This window comes from Triturus cristatus, chromosome 3_2, assembly GCF_964204655.1.
Source record: "Triturus cristatus chromosome 3_2, aTriCri1.1, whole genome shotgun sequence".
Classification (NCBI taxonomy): domain Eukaryota; kingdom Metazoa; phylum Chordata; class Amphibia; order Caudata; family Salamandridae; genus Triturus; species Triturus cristatus.
The window spans coordinates 1,230,988,699-1,231,012,892 of record NC_140584.1 but is presented as its reverse complement, the minus strand read 5'-3'; the positions used below and the strand labels follow the sequence as shown (position 1 = coordinate 1,231,012,892).

At 47.4% G+C, this 24,194-nt stretch overlaps 1 protein-coding gene across 1 annotated transcript in view; it reads right to left on the bottom strand.

Annotated features, from left to right (window-relative positions):
* The window catches only part of LOC146859535 (CD5 antigen-like), a 608,239-nt gene that overhangs the window by 180,766 nt on the left and 403,279 nt on the right, over positions 1 to 24,194 (bottom strand). The window contains exon 4 of the mRNA XM_085650239.1: positions 13,110 to 13,430. Coding sequence (XP_085506365.1) covers positions 13,110 to 13,430 — 321 coding nt within the window. The remainder of the gene's footprint in view (positions 1 to 13,109; positions 13,431 to 24,194) is intronic.

Below are 24,194 nucleotides of genomic sequence, written 5' to 3'. Positions count from 1 at the left end.
ACACCTTAAGTTTGCAGTGTAAAATTACCCTTTTTTGGCAAAGTGCTTAGCTGTAGTTTTTGAACCCTAGCTCTGCCGGCACCTAGGGAACACTACCAAACCTATACATTTTTGAAAACTAGACATCCAGGGGAATCAAGGATGTGGTGACTTGACTGCCTCCCACCTGGTTCTGTTACCCAGAATCCCCTGCAAACCTAAAAAATTGACCAAAAAAAACACATTTTCTCCACAATCCTGTGGTGGAAAGTTCTGGAATCTGCGTGGATCCACAAATTTCCACCCGCCCGCATTCCTCAAAGTCTTACGAGAAAAATGGTACCTCACTTGTGTTGGTCAGCCTAGTGCCCGCGACAAGAAACAGCGCAAAACGCAACATGGCCACACCTCAATTTCGCAGTGAAAAATGACCCTTTTTTGGCAAAGTACCTAGCTGTCGTTTTTGAACCCTAGCTCTGCCGGAACCTTGGGAAACCTAGCAAACCTATACATTTTTGAAAATGAGACACCTATAGGAATCCAGGATGGGGTGACTTGACTGCCTCCCACCAGGGTCTGTTACCCAGAATCCCTTGCAAACCTAAAAAATTGTCAAACAAACCACATTTTCCCCACATTTCTGTGGTGGAAAGTTCTGGAATCTGTGTGGATTCACAAATTTCCACCAACCCCTCGTTCCCCAAAGTCTTTTGAGAAAAATTGTACCTCACTTGTGCAGATCAGCCTAGTGCACACGACAGGAAACAGCGCAAAACGCAACGTTGTCACACCTCGATTTCGCAGTGAAAAATTACCCTTTTTTGGCAAAGTGCCTAGCTGTAATTTGTGAACCCTAGCTCTGCCGGGACCAACGGAAACCTAGCAAACCTATACATATTTGAAAACTAGACACCCAGGGGAATCCAGGATGGGGTGACTTAGCTGCCTCCCACCACGTTCTGTTACCCACAATCCCTTGCAAACCTAAAAAATTGTGAAAAAAACAAATTTTCCCACACATTTCTGCGGTGGAAAGTAATGGAATCTGCGTGGATCCACTAATTTCCACCCAATCCGCATTCCTCAAAGTCTTCCGAGAAAAATGATACCTCACTTATGTGGGTCGGCCTAGTGCCCGCGACAGGAAACGATGCAAAACGCAACGTCGTCACACCTCAATTTCACAGGGAAACATGACCCTTTTTTGACAAAGTGCCTAGCTGTAGTTTTTGAACCTTAGCTCTGCCGGTACCTAGGGAAACCTAGCAAACCTATGAATCTTTGAAAACTAGACACTGAGGGTAATCCAGAATGGGGAGACTTCACTGCCTCCCACCAGGTTTTGTTACCCAAAATCCATTGCAAACCTAAAAAATTGTCAAAAAAACACATTTCCCCACATTTCTGTGGTGGAAAGTTCTGGAATCTGCGTGGATTCACAATTTTCCACCCACCCCACGTTCCCCAAAGTCTTCCAAGAAAAATGGTACCTCACTTGTGTGGGTCGGCCTAGTGCCCGCGACAGGAAGCAGCACAAAACGCAACTTGGTCACACCTCAATTTCGCAGTGAAAATGTAGCCTCTTTTTGGCAAAGTGCCCAGCTGTAGTTTTTGAACTTGTGTGGGTCGGCCTAGGGCCCGCGACACACCTCAAGTTCGCAGTGTAAAATTACCCTTTTTTGGCAAAGTGCTTAGCTGTAGTTTTGGAACCCTAACTCTGCCGGCACCTAGGGAAACCTACCAAACCTATACATTTTTGAAAACTAGACACCCAGGGGAATCAAGGATGTGGTAACTTGACTGCCTCCCACCTGGTTCTGTTACCCAGAATCCCCTGCAAACCTAAAAAATTGACAAAAAAAACACATTTTCTCCACAATCCTGTGGTGGAAAGTTCTGGAATCTGCGTGGATCCACAAATTTCCACCCGACCCGCGTTCCTCAAAGTCTTACGAGAAAAATGGTACCTCACTTGTGTTGGTCAGCCTAGTGCCCGCGACAGGAAACAGCGCAAAACGCAACATGGTCACACCTCAATTTCGCAGTGAAAAATGACCCTTTTTTGGCAAAGTACCTAGCTGTCGTTTTTGAACCCTAGCTCTGCCGGCACCTTGGGAAACCTAGCAAACCTATACATTTTTGAAAACGAGACACCTATAGGAATCCAGGATGGGGTGACTTGATTGGCTCCCACCAGGTTCTGTTACCCAGAATCCCTTGCAAACCTAAAAAATTGTCAAACAAACCACATTTTCCCCACATTTCTGTGGTGGAGAGTTCTGAAATCTGCGTGGATCCACAAACTTCCACCCAACCGCATTCCCCAAATTATTTTGAAAAAAATGGTTCCTTCTTTTGTGCAGGTCGGCCTAGTGCCCGTGACAGGAAACAGCGCAAAACGCAACGTGGTCACACCTCAATTTCGCAGTGAAAAATGACCCATTTTTGGCAAAGTGCCTAGCTGTGGTTTTTTAACCCTAGCTCTGTTGGCACCTAGGGAAACCTAGCAATCCTATGCATTTTTGAAAACTAGACACCCAGGGGAATCCAGGATCGGGTGACTTGATTGGCTCCCACCAGGTTCTGTTACCCAGAATCCCTTGCAAACCTAAAAAATTGTCAAAAAAAACCATTTTCCCCACATTTCTGTGGTGGAAAGTTCTGGAATCTGCGTGGATCCACAAAGTTCCACCCACCCCACGTTCCCCACAGTCTTACGAGAAAAATGGTACCTCACTTGTGTGGGTTAAACTAGTGCCCGCGACAGGAAACGGCGCACAACGCAATGTGGTCACACCTCAATTTCGCAGTGAAAAATGACCCTTTTTTGGCAAAGTGCCTAGAAGTAGTTTGTGAACCCTAGCTCTGCCGGCACCTAGGGAAACCTACCAAACCCACACATTTCTAAAAACTAGACACCCGGGACTTCCAGGGAGGTATGGCTTGCGTGGATCCACCAACGTTTCCCTACCCAGAATCCCCTGCAAACCTCAATTTTAGCTGAAATAAATCACTTTTTTACACATTTTTGTGTGGGAAAGTTTTGGCATCACAGGGCTTACACAAATTTTCCATCACCCAGCGTTCTCCCAGGTCTCCTGATAAAAATAGTGCCTCACTTGTTTGGGAGGCCCAAGTACCCGCGCTCTGGGCTCATCACAACTTGCATAATGAAGACTGAAAACTCTGGGGTGGTGGTGGGAGAGGGGTTATGTACAAGTGCAATATTTATCTTATACCCTGGGCTCCTTACACCTTGCATAATTAAGACTGAGAATGCTGGTGCGATGGTGGGAGAGGGATTACCTACACTTGTAATTTTAATGTTAAACCATGTGCTTCTCACACCTGTCATAATGAAGTCTGAGAACACTAGATGAGTGATTGGGTAGAGGTTACCTACATGTGTAATAGTTATCTTAAATCCTGGGTCCCTCACTCCTTGCAGAATCAACACTGGGAACACTATGGCAGTGGTGGGAAGGGTTACTGCATGTGGAATACTGATCTTAAACCCTTGGGTCCTCAGACCTTGTATAATAAAGACTGAGAACACTTTGGCGGTGGTGGGGGAAGGATTACATGCATGTTTCATATTAACCTTAAAACCTGGGGTCCTCCCACCTTGCATAATGAGGACTGAGATCAATGGGGTGGTGGTGGGAGAGGAGTTACATACATTTGTAATATTTACCTTAAACTCTGGGCTCCTCACACATTCTATAATGAAGACTGCGAACACTGCGGTGGTGGTAGGGGAGGGTTTACTGATGTGTAATATTTATATTAAACCCTGGCCTCCCCACACCTTGTATAATGAAGATTAAGGTCTCTTGGCGGGGTTGGGAGAGGGGTTACCTACATGTCAAATATTTATCAAAAACCATGGGCTCCTCAAACCTTGCATAATGAAGATTGAAAACACTGGGATGGTGGTGGGGGAAGGGATACCTACATGCATAATATTTATCTTAAACCCTGTCTACTCACACCTTGCATATTGAAGACTAAGGTCAATGGGGCTGTGGTGGGGGAGGGGTTACCTACATGTCAAATACTTGTCTTAAACCCTGGGCTTCTCACAGTTTACATACATGAAGACTCATGACGCTGGGTTGTGGAGGGAGAGGGGTTACCTACATTTGCATTATTTACCCTAAACCATTTGCTCCTTACACCTTCCCTAATGAAGACTGAGAACACTGGGGCAGTGGTGTGGAAGGGCTACCTACATGTGTTATGTTTACCTTAAACCTTGGGCTCTTCACACCTTCACTAATGAAGACTGAAAAAAATGGGGCAGTGGTGTGAGAGGGGTTAAATACATGTGCAATATTTACGTAAATCCCTGTGCTCCTCACAACTTGCATAATGAAGGCTGAGAACTCTGGGGCTGTGGCGGGAGAGGGGTTACATACATGTGTAATATTTATCTTATACCCTGGGCTCCCTACACCTTGCATAATTAAGACTGAGAACGCTGGGGTGGTGGTGGGGGAGGGATTGCCTACATGTATAATTTTAATGTTAAACCAAGGGCTCCCCAGACCTGGCAAAATGCACTGAGAACACTAGATCAGTGATTGGGAAGAGGTTACCTACATGTGCAGTAGTATTTTAAATCCCAGGCTCCTCACTCCTTGCAAAATGAAGACTGAGGACACTGTGGCAGTGGTAGGAAGAGTCACTGTAGGAGAGTAGGATCAGCTTCACATGGGTACCCCCACTTTTTGCTGGTGCTTCACTGTTTTTCGACCTTAGTCTGGCTGTGGCCCTGCTGATCAGGACCAACGCCTAGCTGTTTCCTCTCTAAAATGGTTTCCATGTACATTAGGTACTTATCAAATTGGATTCTGTAGTGCCTTATAAGCCCCTAGTATATGGTATACTATGTACCTAGGGCATAGGTACCTCAGAAGCCTACCAGGGGCTGCAGCATATATTATGCCACCCCTGGGAAGCACTCCAAAATGGCACCACAGGTCTGCTACTGCAGCCTGGGTAAGGGTGTGCTTGCACCCCCTACCGTGGAATAGGCTACCTATATCCACACCTATATACAGACACATATAAACCTATAAGCCACTCCTGAGGCAGGCCTTGACAATCCTGAAGGCAGAGTGCTTGGTTTCATGTGAGAGGGTGCCCAAGCATGAGCTGAGACCCTCTGCAACTTTTGGAAATACTTCCTTATGGCTGTTCTGTGATACAAAGCAAAGCCAAAGGGGATGATGGACGGAGTGTTGAACATTGCAAGCACTCACCCCCAGTCAACTGATCTGGGTTTAATCCATCATCATTCTTTAGCCCACTCTGCCACCCCAGTTCAGACATGGCCATATGCAAATCAGTCTGACCCTGTGCCTCATGAGAACAGTCCAGGGTGAGTGCTTGCAATGTTCAACACTCCGTCCATCATCCCCTTTGGTTTTGCTTTGTTCTGTGATACATCATCATTATCCGGGAGACTTTTTTTGCCCCAAAACCAATGGCACAGCTGAATCTGCCACTGCACTTTTTCTTTCTCGCATCTTTTTTTCAATGTACTCCTTACCATATACTCTTAAATGCATTATAACCTCGCGGTAAATGCTAACTTTGAGATGGCTGCATCAAAACATGTTGTTTTTGGTGTCAAACGCTTTGGAATACTACCCCCCGCCAATTCTGGCGGTGGGGGTAGCATTCCACCCTTCTAGAGGGAGAGACATGTTCACACTGGCTAAGCCCGGTAGGACTTTCCTGAGCCCTGGCATCACAAACTGGATGCCTCTGCCACAGACACGGGTGTGGCCTCCTGCTGCTGACAGAAACTCCGCCAGGGGAGGCCTGGACAATAGGTTTCCTGTCGAGGGGAGGTTTCCCCACCTCCCCAGACAGGCCGATGTGTATTGGGGCTGGGCGGGAGCACTCTCTGGTGCTTTGAAGCCATGCACTGGGGGCACACTTGGTGTCCCTGTGCATACTCCAGTTCAAACCGGTTGCAGGGGCTACCTGCCTCTGGCGCAAAAATGGACAAAGGAAATGGGTGTAACCACTCCTCTTTCCAAGCCCACCCATATGTGGGGCCTTAGAGTTAATCCATCCCCTAAACTTACTATAAGTATAGGAATCCAGTCCCTAGGACTTTAGATTACCCTGGACAAAACTCTGCTACATATATCCTGGACATTCAACGTTCTATCCTGACTAGAAGACTGAAGAAATCTCCCTTGGGGTCAAGGAGTGACTCCCCTGCTTGGCAGGCACCAAAGAAGCAACTGATCGGTCTGCATCGCTAAAGCTCCTGCCGGACGCCAAAGTCTTTGCATCACCAGAGGTAGATTTTCAGACTTCCCCGAGGCTACCCTGAGACCACAGCAAAGCTAAGGCCCATGGCTATCTTGGGTGATGTGGAACCATGACCCCTGGACACCGTGAACTTTTGCAGCAACACTATCTTCCTGGTCCTCCTCGAATTTGTGCTTTTGGCTCTGAGTAGCCCCAGCCTTGAGCATCTCCTGCACTGAAGATTGATGGCCTTCACTCCATGAGTGACCGTGGGCCAGCTTCAAGTGCGACCACTCAAGGCTCCTTCATGATCACTAGTCCACTGGCTAGCAGGTCCCCAAGAAGGCAACTGGTCGCCGACACTGCAGCACTCGACAGACTTTGTGGGACAACTTGAATCTGGCTCATGGACTTCATTGACACCTCCTGGACCTCGTGGCTGAAGAGTCAAGACACCCATCAACTCACCTGAAGCACCGGGCATCTGTGGGCATTGGTCCATCCTGCCCTAGGTCACTGGCTAGTGACCCAGACTCTGTCCCCTCTGCTTTCAGGTTCCTTCCATCCTAGATCCAGGCTTGGATCTCTCCATACACTTCTCCTCTTCACGGCAGCAGCAGTTCTTTGCAGGCTCCCATTGGAATTGACGACGCGACCCGACACCAAAAGACACCTATGCACCCGGCTTCCCTGGGTGAGGTAACTCGAGTACTCTGGTGCTTTCGTGGGTGCTAGCCCTAGAACTTCTTAAGTCCAAAGGGTCTTCATAGCTACCACTAGGATAGCTTTCAATAAAGGTTGTCTTTAACCTATCACCATAAGGGGTTGTTTGGACTGATACAATGTGCCCACTAGAACTAGTGGACAGCATATATCAAGCCACCTTCTCACATTGGTGTACAGCGTGTGGGATTCCAGCTTGCTATTGTTTACCAGACAATCTCAATTGAATTGATCAACTGAAAACCACTAAAGGTACCTAAGGTACATATTATATCAAGTTTAGCTGCAGTAAGTTCTACTGTACTTAGAGTTGTGTGTTAAGGGATAGCACACCCTTTCTACAACTCAAGAGAGTTTAGTAGGCCACACTAGTGTAGGTAGTGCAATACACCACACCATATTAGTATTGTCTACCCAGCTAGGAACCAGTGGGTTCCTTCAAGGAACCGGTGAGCTCCTTCCCTATAAATATGAGGATCTCACCTTTGCTCAGCTTAGGGCCTTATGTTCCATTAGGAAGCTGAAGACAGGCAAAAGTCCATCCACCCAGCATCTCATAAAGATACTGAAACAGGATGATATCACAGGGCCTAGTGGGCCTGATGATTTAGACAGTGTGGGTGGGGCAGCACCTGAGGGTGGGTCTAGGGGTGGAATCTCCCCTGACCCTAACTCTAATGCTGACCAGACTGTTGACAATGACCAGACTCTGGTGAACACACACCACCAGGATGAGGATGAGGAGGGTGACAATAATGCCACTTCCTTGATTCCTCCTGGTAGGCCTGGCAACAGGGCTAGAAGGGATAGATGTCTGTCAAGGGGATCTATCCAGTCTAACTCTTCTATAGGAACCTCTGTTTCTTCTCACAGAGGGAGGGAAACTTCCCAGGAGAGGAGAGAGAGACTGCTGAAGTATGAGCAAGACAAGTTCAACCTCACAAAGCAACAGATGGCCTTAGATAGGGAAGCTCTGGAGCTCTACAGAGCTAGTGAAAAGAAGGGACTAGAGTCCCTTGCTGGCAGCAATTTCCCTAGAGATAGGGAGAGGTCTTATGACCATAGAAGCCTAAGTAAGGTTGTCCCTCCCTACCAGTGTGGGGATGACATCCACAAATGGATAACTGCCTTGGAGAGGGCCTGTAAAGTACAGAAGGTCCCTCAAGGTCAGTGGGCAACAATCCTATGGCTCTCCTTTGCAGACAAAGGTAGAGACAAGCTCCTCACTGTAAGAGAAGAGGATGCTGATGACTTCATAGTCTTGAAAAGTGCACTGATAGATGGGTTTGGCCTAAACACTGAACAATACAGGTTAAAGTTCAGAGACACCCAAAAGGCACAAAATCAGGACTGAGTTGACTTTGTTGACTGTGCTGCTAAGGCTCTGGAAGGTTGGTTATTCGGCAGTAAAGTGTGCGACTTGATAGGATTGTACAATCTGATAATGAGGGAGCTGATTCTTAATAACTGTCAAAATCAGCTGATGCACCAGTACCTGGTAGACTCGGATCTGACCTCTCCCCAAGAATTGGGAAAGAAGGCAGACAAATAGGTCAGAACCAGGGTGAGGCAGAAGGTACAGAACCAAGGTGGTGACCCAAAGAAGCAAGATTCCAAAAGCTCTGACAAGGGTGGGGACAAGGGTAAAAACCAGAAGTCTTCTCAAGGGCCCCAAAAATCTTCTTCAGGTGGGGATTCACAGTCAGGAAAGGGTAAAGGTCAAAAGAAACCTTGGTGCAAAATCTATAAACAGAAGACTCACTGGACTAGAGACTGCACCAAGGCCAAAGAAAATACTCCAGCCCCTACCAATGCCCATAAGGCACCTGCTCCCCCAGTGCATTTGCTATTGGTGGTAGGAATACACATAATAAGGGTGGGGTAGGGTTGACCCTGGGTTCTGAGATGGACTCTGGCCTAGTCAGAGTACCAACTCAGGCTGTGCTTGTCAGTGATGGGGGCATGGATGCGTCCCCCTTTGTGAGTCCCAGTAACTTGGGCAAATACAGACAGCAGCCTTTAATTAATGGAGTAGAAGTTTGGGCATTCAGGGACACAGAAGCAAATGTCACAATGGTGGCAAAAGATCTTGTGGATTCTGGGCAGATTATACTTGGTGAAATGTACCAAGTGACCAATGCTAGCAATGTCAGAACAGACCATTCTCTGGCAGTTGTTAACTTCTCCTGGGGAGGGGTAACTGGCCTTAAGAAGGTTGTGGTAAGTGCGGACCTATCAGTACAGTGCTTGCTTGGCAATGACCTAGAAACTTCAGCTTGGGCTGAAGTGGAGCTCAGGACACATGCAGAAATGTTAGGGATCCCTGCACATGTCTTTGCTGTGACCAGGTCACAGGCACAAATGTCAAAAGCTGGACAGGCATTGGATTTTGGAATAATGGACCAGGTGCCTCATAAGAGGAGGAGCAGTAGGGTTAAGGCAGAGGCTTCCCACCTGTCTCAGGATGCTGATCAGTCTCCTCAGGGAGATGATCTTGAGCCTGAAGAAGGATCTGTCCCAGAGGAGCATGAACCTGACCAGGTTGAGTTCTTGGGGACAGGGGGCCTTCCAGGGCTGATCTGAGCCAGGAGCAGAAAACCTGCACCTCTCTTGAAACCCTCAGACAGCAAGCTGCTGATGAGGCTGCTGTGAATGCTAGTGGCACCCATAAAGTTTATTGGGATGATGGAATCATATACTCAGAGAGTTGAGACCCCAAGCCTGGTGCATCCAGGAGGTTGGTTATACCTCTGAAGTATATGGGTTTCCTATTGACCCTAGCCCATGATATTCCCCTAGCAGGACACCTGGGCCAGAATAAGACTTGGGACAGAATTGTTCCTCACTTTCACTGGCCCCACATGTCTGAAGACACAAAGGAGTTTTGTCGCTCCTATGTAACCTGCCAAGCCAGTGGCAAAGCAGGTGGCACTACAAAGGCTCCTCTGATGCCACTACCTGTGGTGAGGGTGCCCTTTGAAAGGGTAGGGATCGACATTGTTGGTCGCATGGATCCCCAAACAGCATCTGGGCACAGATTTATACTGGTGGTAGTGGATCATGCCACCAGGTATCCAGAAGCAATTCTCCTAAGGACCACTACAGCACCTGTAGTGGTAAGAGCTCTCTTGAGTGTGTTCTCAAGAGAAGGCTTTCCTAAGGAGGTTAGTATCTGACAGGGGTGAAAACTTTATGTCTAGTTACTTGACTGCTATGTGGAAGGAGTGTGGAGGGAACTGCATGTTCACCACACCCTATCACCCACAATGCAATGGTTTATTTGAGAGAGTCAACAAAACCTTAAAGGGAATAATCAAAGGACTCCCAGAGAAGCTTAGGCAAAAATGGGACCTGCTCTTGCCCTGCCTTTAATTTGCATACAGGGAGGTGCTTCAAAAGAGGGTTGGCTACAGCCCATTTGAACTTTTGTTTGGACACCCTGTCAGGGGTCCATTGTGTTTGGTGAAGGAAGGATAGGAGTTACCTCTCAGGCCCCCAAAGCAAGACATAGTGGACTATGTACTTGGTCTCCGCTCCAGGATGGCTGAGTACATGAAAAAGGCAAACAAAAACCTTGAGGCTAGCCAGGAACTGCAAAAAAGCCTGGCATGACCAAAGTGCTGTACTGACTGTTTACCAGCCAGGACAGAAAGTGTGGGTGTTGGAGCCTGTGGCCCCAGCAGCTCTCCAGGACAAGTGGAGTGGACCCCACACTATTGTTGAACAGAAGGGAGAGGTAACTTATTTGCTAGACCTAGGAACTCCCAGGAGTCCCCATAGGGTTCTGCATGTCAACAGGCTAAAGCCATATGTGGACAGGGCTGACATGGGCTTGCTCATGGCAACTGATGAGGGACAGGAGGAAGAGAGTAACCAACTCCCTGACCTCCTCTCACAGAACCCTGATGATGGGTCAGTTGATGGTGTAGCCTTGGCAGGCAGCCTCACTGCCCAGCAACAAGCAGACAGGTGCTCATTCAGTACAGACACATTTTCTCACTGACTCCGAGCCAGACTACCTGGTGCACTCATGAAGTGGACACTGAGGACAGTCTGCCTATTAAAAATAAGATTTATAGGCAACCTGACCATGTCAGGGACTGTATCGGGACAGAAGTCCAGAAAATGTTGGATTTAGGTGTTATTGAACCCTCAGATAGCCCTTGGGCTAGTCCAGTGGTCCTTGTTCTAAAACCCCACACCAGTGGTGGAAAAAGAGAGATGAGGTTTTGTGTGGACTACAGGTGTCTCAATGCAGTCACTAGGACTAATGCCCATCCAATACCAAGGGCAGATGAGCTAATAGATACTCTGGCCTCAGCCAAGTACTTAGCACATTTGATTTGACATTTGGCTACTGGCAGGTCAGACTAGCTGATGATGCAAAGCCAATGACAGCATTTTCTACCGCCAGTGGGTACTATCAATATGTGGTAATGCCCTTTGGTTTGAAGAATGCACCTGCCACTTTCCAAAGGTTGGTGAATACAGTTCTCACAGGGCTGGAATCCTTTAGTACAGCATATCTAGATGATATTGCTGTCTTTAGCTCCACCTGGGAGGATCACCTGGTCCACATAAGGAATGTTTTGGAGGCCCTGCAAAAAGCAGGCCAAACTATCAAGGCTACTTTGTGCCAGATAGGGCAGAGTCAGGTTGTGTACTTGGGCAACCTTGTAGGTGGAGGCCAGGTTCAACCATTGCAAAGCAAAATCCAGACCATAATGGACTGGGTTGCTCCCACTACCCAGACTCAGCTGAGAGCCTTCATAGGCCTGACTGGGTACTATAGGAGATTTTGGCAAAGGGTATGGATCAATAGTGACACCCTTGAATGACTTAACTTCTAAGAAAGTTCCCAAAAAGGTTCATTGGACAGCTAGCTGTCAAAAGGCATTTGATGTGTACTGCTCCCATTCTGCAGAGTCCTGACTACTCCAAAAAGTTAATTGTTCAAACTGATGCATCTGAATTGGGGGTTGGGGCTGTACTGTCACAATTGAATGAAGAAGGTCAGGATCAGCCAGTAGCTTTCATAAGCAGAAGGCTGACCCCTAGAGAGAAACGTTTGTCAGCCATTGAGAGGGAGGCCTTTGTTGTGGTTTGGGCTCTGAAGAAATTGAGGCCATTCTTCTTTGGTACTCACTTCCTTGTTCAGACAGACCATAAGCCCCTCTTATGGCTAAAGCAAATGAAGGGTGAAAACCCCAAACTGCTTAGGTGGTCCATTTCCCTACAGGGGATGGACTTTACAGTGGAACATAGACCTGGGAGTAACCATGTAAGGCAGATGGACACTCTAGGAATTTCCACTTAGAACATGAAGACTCAACTGGTCAAGGCTAGTTTAATGTCCTTGCGTTTGGGGGGTTGTGTAGTAGAGTAGGATCTGCTTCACATGGGTACCCCCACTGTTTGCTGGTGTTTCACTGTTTTTCGACCTTAGTCTGGCTGTGGCCCTGCTAATCAGGACCACAGCCTAGCTGCTTCCTCTCTAAAATGGTTTCCATGTACATTAGGTACATATCTAATTGGATTCTGGAGTGCCTTATAAGCCCCTAGTATATGGTATATTATGTACCCAGGGCATAGGTACCTCAGAGGCCTACCAGGGGCTGCAGCATATATTATGCCACCCCTGGGAAGCACTCCAAAATGGCACCACAGGTCTGCTACTGCAACCTGGGTAAGGGTGTGCTTGCACCCCTTACCGTGGTATAGGCTACCTATATCAACACCTATATACAGACACACATAAACCTATAAGCCACTCCGATGGCAGGCCTTGATAAGCTTGAAGGCAGAGTGCTTGGTTTTATATGAGAGGGTACCCAAGCATGAGCTGAGCCCCTCTGCAGCTTTCGGAAATACTTCTTTATGGCTGTTCTGTGATACAGCCATACAATATACTCTTAAGTGCATTATAACTTCACGGTAAATGCTAACTTTGAGATGGCCGCATCAAAACATGTTGTGTTTGGTGTCAAACGCTTTGGAATACTACCCCCCGCCAGTTCTGTCGGCGGGGGTAGCATTCCACCCTTCTAGAGGGAGAGACAACAACATTACTACATTCTTATCGTTCATGATATTAGTTTTCATAACTGAATATTTCCCTTTGTGCTCCTTTCTCTCACCTGAACATTGCACTCCAGCATCACTTCTGATGTGACAGGTGTTATGTCCCCACGCATCATGAGGACAGTCGAAGAAGGACGCCTCTGCTCCTGTGCATCGAATCCGACTCAGCCACACTCGGTGCCATCCTGCTCCAAACACTCCATTGACACTTAGTGCATATAAAGCTGATCCGCATCCAAGATGTCTACAGAGCACATCAGCATCCTTCTTATCCCAGTGAGTATCGCAGACCGTCCCCCATCGCTTCCCATGCCTGACCTCCACTCTCCCGTTGCAGGCATCACCAGCATTGACCAAGCGGATCTCATCGACAACACCTGTGACCAGTGGAAGAGAAGGGAACAGATATTGAGTACATTGACCACTTCTAGAAGGGAGACATTCAAAGGTCAGTAAAGAGATACAATATCTCATCAGCACCACCAGTGACCAGTGGAAGAGAAGGGAACAGATATTGAGTACATTGACCACCTCTAGAAAGGAGACAATTGCAGGTGAGTAAAGAGATACAATATCAGCAGTCAGCAGGTTTCACTGCTTCTCCTCCCTGAGATCACAGATGGACAAACAGATCTGAGAAGCTGAGCATTGTCTCTGTAAATCCTGAATTTATATACCTAATATGATCTAGCAATAGTCTTTAAATAAATAATGCCATTTCGAGATTCTAGCATATTAGCAGAAGCTCACCATTAAATACATAAGTATATTAATTGTGTACAAATAGACTGTTGATAATACATGATGCAACCTTAGTTACTAGTGTTTCACAATCATGTGCATCTGCAAAAAAAAATCAGTCCCATGGGAGTTTTTAAAAGCATACCTTTAACAACATTAGAGTCTATCTTAGAAGAACGTTAAACAATTAGACAATAGAATTGTACAGTGTATGACTCCACTTCTTAGGGCCCAATTTAGATTTTGGCAGGTGGAGTGAAGGCGGTCAGGGTGGTATGTCCGGCAACACTTCACCCACCCAATTCAAAGTTCACTGTCGGCCCTGAAGGAACTCTATGGGTTTGTATTAACCACTAGCTCAACGTTTTATACAAAGTTATTTAGAGTGGGAGTTTGCTTTGGCAAAGTAACAATGAATAGCCCCAACACCAGTGGAGTTTTCTCCCATGGTTTAAGGATAGTTTTAAAAAAAATATATATATTTTAAGATTCCCTCACCTCCAGGATATTCATGGATTTGGTAGACAGTATAAAGACATCTGACTCCCCGTTCTAAATAGGGTAGAATGGCTTACCGCTGAAGCTCCATATTCTCTCTGGCCTTCGGAGGAAGGTTTACGCTGAATGGGTACATTTTGCTCTCTCGGTGTAAACCTGGTGGGCCACCAGACTTTAAACTGGGTGAGCTGACTGAGTGTTAGGCAGCCAAGGTACTCTGTACCTGTTGCCCTTAATGATTCCTTTGTTTATAGCATTTCATCCCATACATTCTTTCATTCTAGGTGTTGTAATTACCAAGGTTTACAATTACCTAGTTTATTTGTATTCAAATTATTGACCGCAGAACCTGAGATGCTGAGTTCCAAGCTCTGAGCTCATGATGTGCAGCACACAGCAGATGTCAGAGGTGAGCATGGATCCATTACTGGGTGCTTCCACCTAAAGATAACACTCACTATGAGTCTACAAAGGTAGAACATTGCAATTAGCCCTTGTACAAGCCCTTACCAGTGGGACAAGACCATTAGGCCTGGTTGGGCGACGGTTTTACAACCAGACCTCAATGGACGCAATATATGTAGTGAGTTTATTCCACGGTGAGGTCACACAACCACACTAGATATGGAAAAACGCTTTAAAGCAAAGCAAGCTCCCAAAGGCCAAGCAATCCATTGAGGGCCGGGTTTATATGTTGGTGGGCAGGTTACTCCATCACAACGGGGAAGGATATTTCATCTGCAGAAATATAAATCCCATGGAATATGTTATGTTATGTTATGTTATGTTATAAAGTTTGTAAAGCGCATCTGTTCATCATCACCATCATCATATAGTCTTTATTATCGATTAGATTCATCATAAAAGACAATACAATATAAAAGAAATCCATACAGATGGGAAATAAAAAACATTTCTAAGATAAAAACAGAATAAGAAGTAAATAAAACACATCACTGGGTGCCTTTATGTCTTATTTCTAATGATCCAAACCCAACCTAAGAATTTTGCAACGGCAATTACAATAGATTCGCTAGTGTCAAATCGTAAAATTCTTAGTGCCACGAACCCCAGCCTAGTGCCCATATTTCGACAAATGGGTTTAAGCCATTTCGCCAGAGGAGCAGCGTAGGCCGGGCATGCAAAGAATATATGACCAACAGATTCAACACAATCAGTACAGCAGCGACAGGAATCAGTCACCTCACCCTTCCAGCTTTTAGTAAACAATCTAGTAGGAAGGGAGCCAACCCTAAGTTGGTGATGGAGTTTCCTGTCGCTGGACCTGCTAATAATATCCCAATAATCATCTAAGAGGGGAACGTTTTTCCACTCGAGGAACCTACCAGTCAGAGACTCTGCCAGGATTTGGGTTGACTGTTTCTGATGAAGCAGAGACCAATAGAGACCTTTAAATAATTTTTGGGGAGGAAATTGGTTATTAGCCGGGTCGGACCATAGAATTCCCAAGCCCATGGGTTCCAAAAGCGATCTAACTTGCTTAAACCAAGCTATATTGCCAGAGCCCAGAATGGAACGAACATCCAGAAATGCCTTGGCATAGAGGGCTATTTCCGGGGTAGTCCACAATCTTCTCCATAAGGCCAAAGGTTTGAACCGAGCAATATCTTCAATTGATCGACAACCAAGATCCAGTAATAGCGGTTTCACTGGACTTGAACTAGGAAGGCCCGTAAGGTTCTTCAAAAATGTATTTTGCACCTTGACCAGGGGGGATAGGTCAGCAAAACCCCAGAGTTCTGCGCCATAAAGAATCGCAGAACTAATCCTGGAGTTATAAATCTTAATTGCTGGGCCTATCCTTTTAGTCTGGGAGAGTCTCTGTTCTTTTACCAGAGCCCCTGAAAGCTGAGCAAATTTGAGAGATAAAATATCAATTTGAGGCTTCCAGCTCAGTTTGTTTTCCAGGACAATCCCTAAATAAGTCATCACTTTCGTAAGTTCAAGAGTTTCATTATTCATCGTAACATGACCTGCCGTGCTTCTTCCTTTATTAAAAACCATATACTTGGTTTTTGAAACGTTTACTTGCAGATCATGGTCGAGACAAAAAGTATCAAACTTATTCAAGGCCGCCTGTAGCCCCATCTGCGACTGAGACAATAATAGGGTGTCATCTGCGAACATGAGCAGTGGGATCTTAATACCACCCAGGGAGGGGACGTCAGTAGAGATAGATGAAAAATACTGCACAACTCTATTTATGAATAACAGAAAAAGGGTTGGCGCTAAGACGCACCCTTGCCTGAAACCCCGATTTACTTTAAATTTATCAGTAACCTGCCCTTGTTTCCCCCAGCGAACTTGGACAAAGTTATCATCATGCAGCCTGATAACAATATTCAAGAGGTCAACGGGCATCCCTAACCCAGCTAAAACCCCCCATAATTTAGTCCTGGGAACTAGGTCAAAAGCTGACCTAAGGTCAACAAAGGCGGCACATAGAGAGCCGCCACCAAGATAGACCGTTTTCCAGACAATCAGTTGGAACCTAAAGACCTGTTCAATAGTGTTAGAAATGGGATTCCTGGTTGGCTAGGGCTTGCGCCAAAGCCAGGCAGAAACCACCACTCTAGTCAGGGCAAGGAAGGTACACGCCAAAGACAACCCCTGCTCACCCCCTTGGTAGCTTGGCACGAGCAGTCAGGCTTATCTCTGAGGCAATGTGTAAAGCGTTTGCGCGCGCACCCAGCAACAACACCCAAGGCCCACCACAAAGGAAACTCCATACAAGGTTATATATAAAAATAGCCTTTGAATTATAACAAAACACATTAAATAATATTCACACAATTTACACTGTGCCAACTGGCACGGGGCAGAATTTTACAAGGGATTATATGTACAGGGGACAGGGCCACATGGACCACTGTCACGAATTAGCACTTTTAGAACGTAGCACTTAGAACATAGGATATAAAATTACTGTAGCGTAAAATAAAACATGTAGCGCACAACCAGTAACCACTGGTAACAGGTAAGTACCACCTACGCAACCCTAACCACCTTAGGAAAATATCGTGCAGTGAACCAGGACCTCACTAGCACCACCTGTACTAGGAGAAAACAACCACCTAAGTATCACAATACCTGTAGGGGTATAAGCACATTACACATGACGCATAAAAACATCTTCAGAGGTGTAAACACAAGGCACATGACGCATAAAAACACATTCAGAGGTGCAGGTTTAGGAACAATAGCGCAAAACTCACATTAGCCACCCTCTGTTGCAGTCCCTAGGCCAACTGGCCTTGTCGGGGCTAGAACGCCATGTGTCAGGGGCCTAAACGGAGCAGCTGCCCACGAAGTGCTGGGCAGCTGTAAAACAATGAGGCTGGGGCCAACGTCGGAGCCTTCCAGGGCTCTGAATACCCAACACTCGTGGTCCCCTGAGCCCCTCTGGGCTCTAAACAACAAAGAAATGCCCCCGTTGGAGCCTCGCAGGCTCAATAAACAAATGTGCCCCGTTAGAGCCTCGTGGGCTCGAAAGGAATGGTGCCCCTAAACCGTTGGAGCGGCCCGCTGCCTTCCGGGGCCGCTCTGATTGCCACAAGAAATGCCCCCTATGTTTAGAGCCTCCCTGGGCTCTTTACAAAAACAATGTGGGCCTCGTTGGAGCCTCTCGGGGTTTGGGAACACTGCCTTATAGTGCCCCCAGAAGCTGGAGCCACGTAGGCTCTGCACAACAGTGCGCCCCGCGTCGGAGCGGACCGGCAACCACAGGACGCGCACGGAGTCCCCCAGCCCTGCTCAACTCAACGGGCTGCTGCTCGGGGGGCTCCCGCGTTGACTCTACTCTCTGCTTTTCCGGCGAGGCAGGCTCCCAGGTCTTTAGATGCGGCGGGCCTTAGCGCTTCAGGCCGATGACCAGTGCGGAGGCGTCTCCGGGGCTCTACACAGCCGCGAGTCTTCGGTGGGAGGCGGGGTAGGCTCCCGCCCTCCTACTTCCGGTTGTCCCGGAGTCCCGCCCCCGGCCTGCCTGACTTCCTACGAGCCCGGCCGCGGCGGTGATTTCGGCAATAAGAGGAGTAGGCTCCCTCGTTATAAGAGATATACGGCGGGTGAGATTTACACAAATAAGTGGGGCGGGCACCCGCCAACGACCATGGCAATGCGGGGTGGGCACCCGCTTCAACTATTGGCAACCAGAGGGGGAATCCCTACGCCGGGGATTCCCTCATTTAAGAGGAGCAGTCCGGCGCTGCAGAGGCGATACAGGAGCGCTCTAGAAGCGCTGGGGCACCAAATAAAGCGCTCCTAGCGCTATAAGCAAAATAAAAGCGCCTCCAGGCGCTTAGGGGAGAAAGCAAGTCCAGCAACAAAAGTCCTGGCAAAGTTCTTATGAAAGTAGGCAGGGGGGCAAGGCTGGGCCAGGGGACAGCTCACTGGGCCCTCCAGGCAGGAAGGCAGTCCTAAGTGGCGGTTCCTCCTGGCCTCCAGCAGCAGCAGCCCCCCTCAGCTTGGATCCTGGAAGAGAACCACTCTGTGGGGACGCAGCCCCATTTTTATACACCTTTTCCCTTTGTTCTGGGTTCAGGGTGAGGGGGAAAACCAGTTGCAGCTGGTTGGGGAGCACCCTTGATGTGCTCAGCCCCTCACTCTATTCACTGGCAGGGCTAGGGTCATCAGTCGCACCACAGGGGGCGGAGCCAGCATTGTGTGGGGAAAGCCCTGCCCTATTCAGGTCCAAGGTGCACTCCTCCCCAGCCATCAGCATGCTAATCTCCCTATTCAACACTGGGTGACTCCTCCTGACTCTGGGGATTCCCTAGCCCGTCACATGACCTCAGCCAGCCAATCACGCGACAGGCAGTCACTGCACATTTATGCCAGCGTCTAGAAGTGGCACTTCCACACCAGCTACATGCACGCCGCACACATCATCGCGCAGCATTTAATCACACGAGTCCGCACATACCAGACTCCACCCTGCACACCCCACGCATCAGGAACTACCAGGGACACATACATTCCCCATGCATTCCTATGTGAGGGCAGGCCTATCTCACCACATGCACTCAGAGTGCGCACGCACTTTACTCTGGGACACAGGGAAAGTGCGCAGAAACCAAAAATCACTACCACCAGGTCACCAGTAAAAGCAAAAAGTTCAGGGGTGAACCTGCCAGAAGGGCCAAGTCCAACAAATAGTACTAATGCAAGGTCTAAACCCGGCCTGCAACGACGATATAATGTCCTCCTGCTCAATCCATAACTGGATTCTTGCCAAAATCATCCTAGCGATGATTTTTTGGACCGAGTCAATTAAGCTGATCGGGCGATAATTCCCAGGGCACGAGCGATCACCCTTCTTAAAGATGGGCAATATCTCGGCCCCTTTCCACGATTCCGGGATAGCCGCCCCCTTTACTAGGGCAGTGGCCAAGAAGGCGATATAAGGTACCCAGATACTATAATCATGTTTGAAAAGATCCGCTGGGACACAATCGATTCCCGGGGCCTTTCCACTAGACATCCTACTTAGAGCCATCTCAACTTCTTTACTATCGAATGAAAAATTTTGGGGGGAGGGCATATCTCGAGGGATTTGAGATATTGTCTCTTCAGCCAGGTTGGTATCGGAGAACTGGGACTCAAAATGCTCCACCCAATTCTCAGGAAGAACATGGTTAGAGGGGACCTGCGAACACTGGGAGTTCCCCCACTTCACTATGTGCCAAAACTTGCTCAGATTTTTTTGTTTGCTGGCAACCAAAAGATCATGCCAATGATCATTATCCCATTCTCGTTTGGCCAAAACTTTGGCCCTGCGATAGTTGCCCCTAACAATTCTGATATTGGCCATGTTTTTTGTTTTAATGGCGATTTTTAATTTACCATAGAGATCGCGGCAAAATTTGTTATACCATTGATTGCGCTTGGGTAGAGTTGGTTTCTTTACTTTACTGGGCTTGGAAAAATGAGCCTTTCAACCCAAAAACAAGGATTCATGAATGTGTGTAGTCCCCCGATAACAGCTTCTTGATTTTGTAGGGAGTGGAAGGCTTCCAACGCACCAGTGACTCGTGAACTGATTTCGGCTAAAACAACACTGTCAGTGACTACCCTGTCCCAACGCACTCTCCGTTGATTATTAGTAAGGAAGGCATCTGCAGTAACTATCTCGGTTAATTCGATGCTGCGTCGGGCTATACAGGACAGAAGACTCAGTACTAGGGGATTGTGGTCACTCTCAGGACGATCTAAAATTGCCATTTCTTTTAAGGTAGACCAGAACTCCACTTTAATAAGAGCATAATCTATTCTGCTGCGGCGGAGGCCATCAGCAAAGGTGTCTCGTCCAATTTTATCTGAGAAGGACCGTCCATTTGCCGCCCTAAAGCCGCGCCCCATACATAAACTCATCCACTGAATAGCAGACTCAGTCCATTTCTTAATGGGTGGGAGATCAAGGGGGGGAATGTTCCAAATAGCATCCACTTCCATTGTGAGTGAATCCCAGGCAATATTCAGAGGCTCGAAGCAACAATTCAGATCCCCCACTATTAACACATTAATACCGGGGTTAACAGTTTCCAAAAATCCATCAAGTTGTAAAAAAGTATTAGAGCCTCGACCTCCAGGTTGACCTCTATTATAGACGTTGATAATCATAATGTCTGGTTCGTTATTAAGATGCAACAAGATTATCAGGAGGTCTGGGCTGTCAACAGCCAATTCGGTAAGTCTACATTTTAGGGTTTGCCTAACCCAGATACAAAGACCTTCCGAGGGTCAGCCCCTAGTCCCGCTAATAGCCCCTTTATGGAAATTAATAAAACCCGGTGAGTATACCGGGTCTACTGCCCACGTTTCTTGAAAGACCAAAATATCAAATTTATCCACGCAGGTGGACCACTCATCTATTACGGTTTTACTCCTTAGGCCAGCAATATTCCACGAAACCAAGGTAAGGAGGGGAGGGTGGTCATCGTCAGCTAGCAGTTGAACCTGATGCGAAACCTGGGGGGCAGTATAATTTACGATCTTTCGGGAAACTGAACACTGAAGGTCACCAGGGCAGGATTCTAAGAGCATGAGATTAGGGCTGACATGGCGAGTCATGCTAACATGGGGTGCTTAAGCTAAGTCAGTAGGTGAGGGGCTTACACAATTTATACCCAGTGAGTCCTCAGACGAATCCCGAACTAACAAAGGAGGGTCAATATTGCTACAGGGCACTTGGGAAGGAGTACATACAATATTAGGACGCTTACCGCCTGATTCCACGGGTCCCTCCATAAAACAGCTACAAGATAAGTTTCCTAAACAAGCAGAATTTCCCAAACCTTTATCGATTGCACTAGCAGAGCCTGAGTTAATATTATGACTATTTGCCAGTCAATCTACACCTTCCATACTGCTCAAAGGACAAAAATGATTAAAAAAAGGGAGATGAAAATCCAAACTACGTGGCCCTCGGTGGCCACTAATGACCCTTTGCCATCCAGCTGGCTGAGCATAGTGTATGTCGCTGGGGGCAGTAGAGTAAAAATGCCTTAAATCTAGGGTGGTTATTCCTCTGGGACTCATTGCATTGGGATGGTAGCATATGTGCCTCACTACTCTGGGGTCCCTAAAATTTACAATAATGCAATCACCCTCCACATCCTTCGGTTTGGTGCCTAACCAGCTCACCCTTCGTACGTACAGAATTTCTGCACGAAGGTTGGGGGGTAAAGGCCTGTTACTGTTGAGCCAGTGAATAACCTTATTCTTAAGCTCATTATGAGGCTCAATCTTGTCTTGAGAAATCCTCGGAACACCTGCCAGAATTACTGTATATGGGAGTGACTCGGGAGGAAGATTAATACAGGGATGTTTACAAAGCGAGCCATCGCTCTGGGAGACAGTTGGCCCTACTGAGTTATTAATCTCTTCATTGGAAACATTTGTAACCAATTTCTTCATCCGACCAACTCCAGTTAGTAAGGGGACATCACCCGGGCAAGAACCAAGACAGAAGTAATAACAGGTTCTTTGTGTACAGAGCGATTGGGGGATTTACTAACCGGAGAGGGAGGACTAATACCATTTGGGACGATCTTAGCTTTAGCTATAATACCAGAGGATGGAATAATCCTAGGATCTGGCGGGGGCGCTAAGGTTTTTTCCAGAAGGGTCGAGTATGCAACCACAATGCTTTCCAGATTACCAATAGTGGTAATGAGTTGCTTAACTCTCTCATGTATCGGTAACAAGAGTGATTTTAACAGTTTTTCAAGGGTATCCAAAAAACCATTAGATGATAAGTTAACACAAGACTGACTAGGTGTAGACTTGTTATGCATAGGACTAACAAGGGCTGGAGAAATACTGTGGGAAGTAGAAGGTTGGAATATTTTGGGTGGGATAGCGGGTTTGGACGCTTTGGACACTTTAGCACGTCTTCCCTTTTTTTCCCCTCCCACACGTTTCCTTTTCCCGATAGTAGGCTGAATCGTACTCCCCTTGTCCAGAATAGCATCAAAAGGTTTTTCTATATGGGGCAAAGGGGGATTAATACTGGATATCTCAATAGGGGGTCTAGGATCTAGGATGGATATGCTATCAGATGTAGTATCCAGATTACTGAAAGTTGTCATGTCCAGCCCCGCAATCTCAGTACTAGGCACCTGGGCAGAATCGGTTTGAAGCAACCGGCACTCTGGGGAAACAGCAGACATAATTTTGCCCAGGGAAGATCTCTTAGCCGTTAAATCCAAGGACAATCTTTTTTCAGTTAGAATAATTTCGTGCTCGAGAACACGAACATCTCTGGAGATAAAGTTGTCAAGGGTCCCTGATACTGTGCCTCCTGTACTGTCCTGGGCAATCTGTCTCCCAGACCTTAAAGAGGTCATTTTCTAGCAAAACAAGTATAATATATCAGCAGCGGCAGAGATGACGACAACCCTCAAACACAAAAGATATGGCTAAAACAAAACAAACACTTAATGAAATCTCACTGTCGAAGCAGAGCGCCAAACAATGAACAGCAAGTTCGCGGAGAGGGCACAGGAAAATATAAACAAAGTCACGACTCAAATAATATACTACCAGAGTCTCTGGTGGAAGAGAGGTGGCCCGTCCCGGCCTCAACTGGCCACGAACGGCCACAAACGGTCCCGCCCTTGTCCCGGGCATCTCCCGGCGCGCAACCGCGTGCGACCGCGTATCGGGAAGCCCTGTTAGTTTTATGCGGGGAAGGGCAGGGGCGGGAATAGTGCACAGCTGAGCCTGGTCACGGGGCTGCTGGTCCTCACAGTCCCGTCCGATATATCCTCCACAATCAGTCCACAGGGCCAGAGGCCCGCTCTCTTCGCTTGAGTGTAAACTTATGAAAGTGACACCAGAACTGCACAAGAGCACACCAAGCCAAACGCCCTCCAGCTACGAACGGCTCCCGCGAAGCGGGGGCCGTGAGACGTTAAGAGCACTCGGAGGTCAGCAGGGGCGGGAAGAGGGCACAGCTGAGCCTGGTCACGGGGCTGCTGGTCCTCGCAGTCCCGTCCGATATATCCTCCACAATCAGTCCACAGGGCCAGAGTCCCGCTCTCTTCGCTTGAGTGTAAACTTATGAAAGTGACACCAGAACTGCACAAGAGCACACCAAGCCAAACGCCCTCCAGCTACGAACGGCATCTGTTACCCGTAGGTGTCCTGGCACTATGGTAGAAGTCCTCCTTCAGATGAGTAGGTTATCATTGATACCTATTAATACGCAAATAGCCAGGTTTGTAGTGCCCTCCTGAAGCTGAGATGGTTAGAAGTGCCTCTAAGGTTTCATGGTAACGCGTTCCAGGCCTTAGAGCTCCGACCAAAAAGCTCCAGCCACCACAATTTGTTTTTTTTGCTAGAGCGGTTGTGGCCAGTTTGGCCTCAGCAGAGCGTAATGC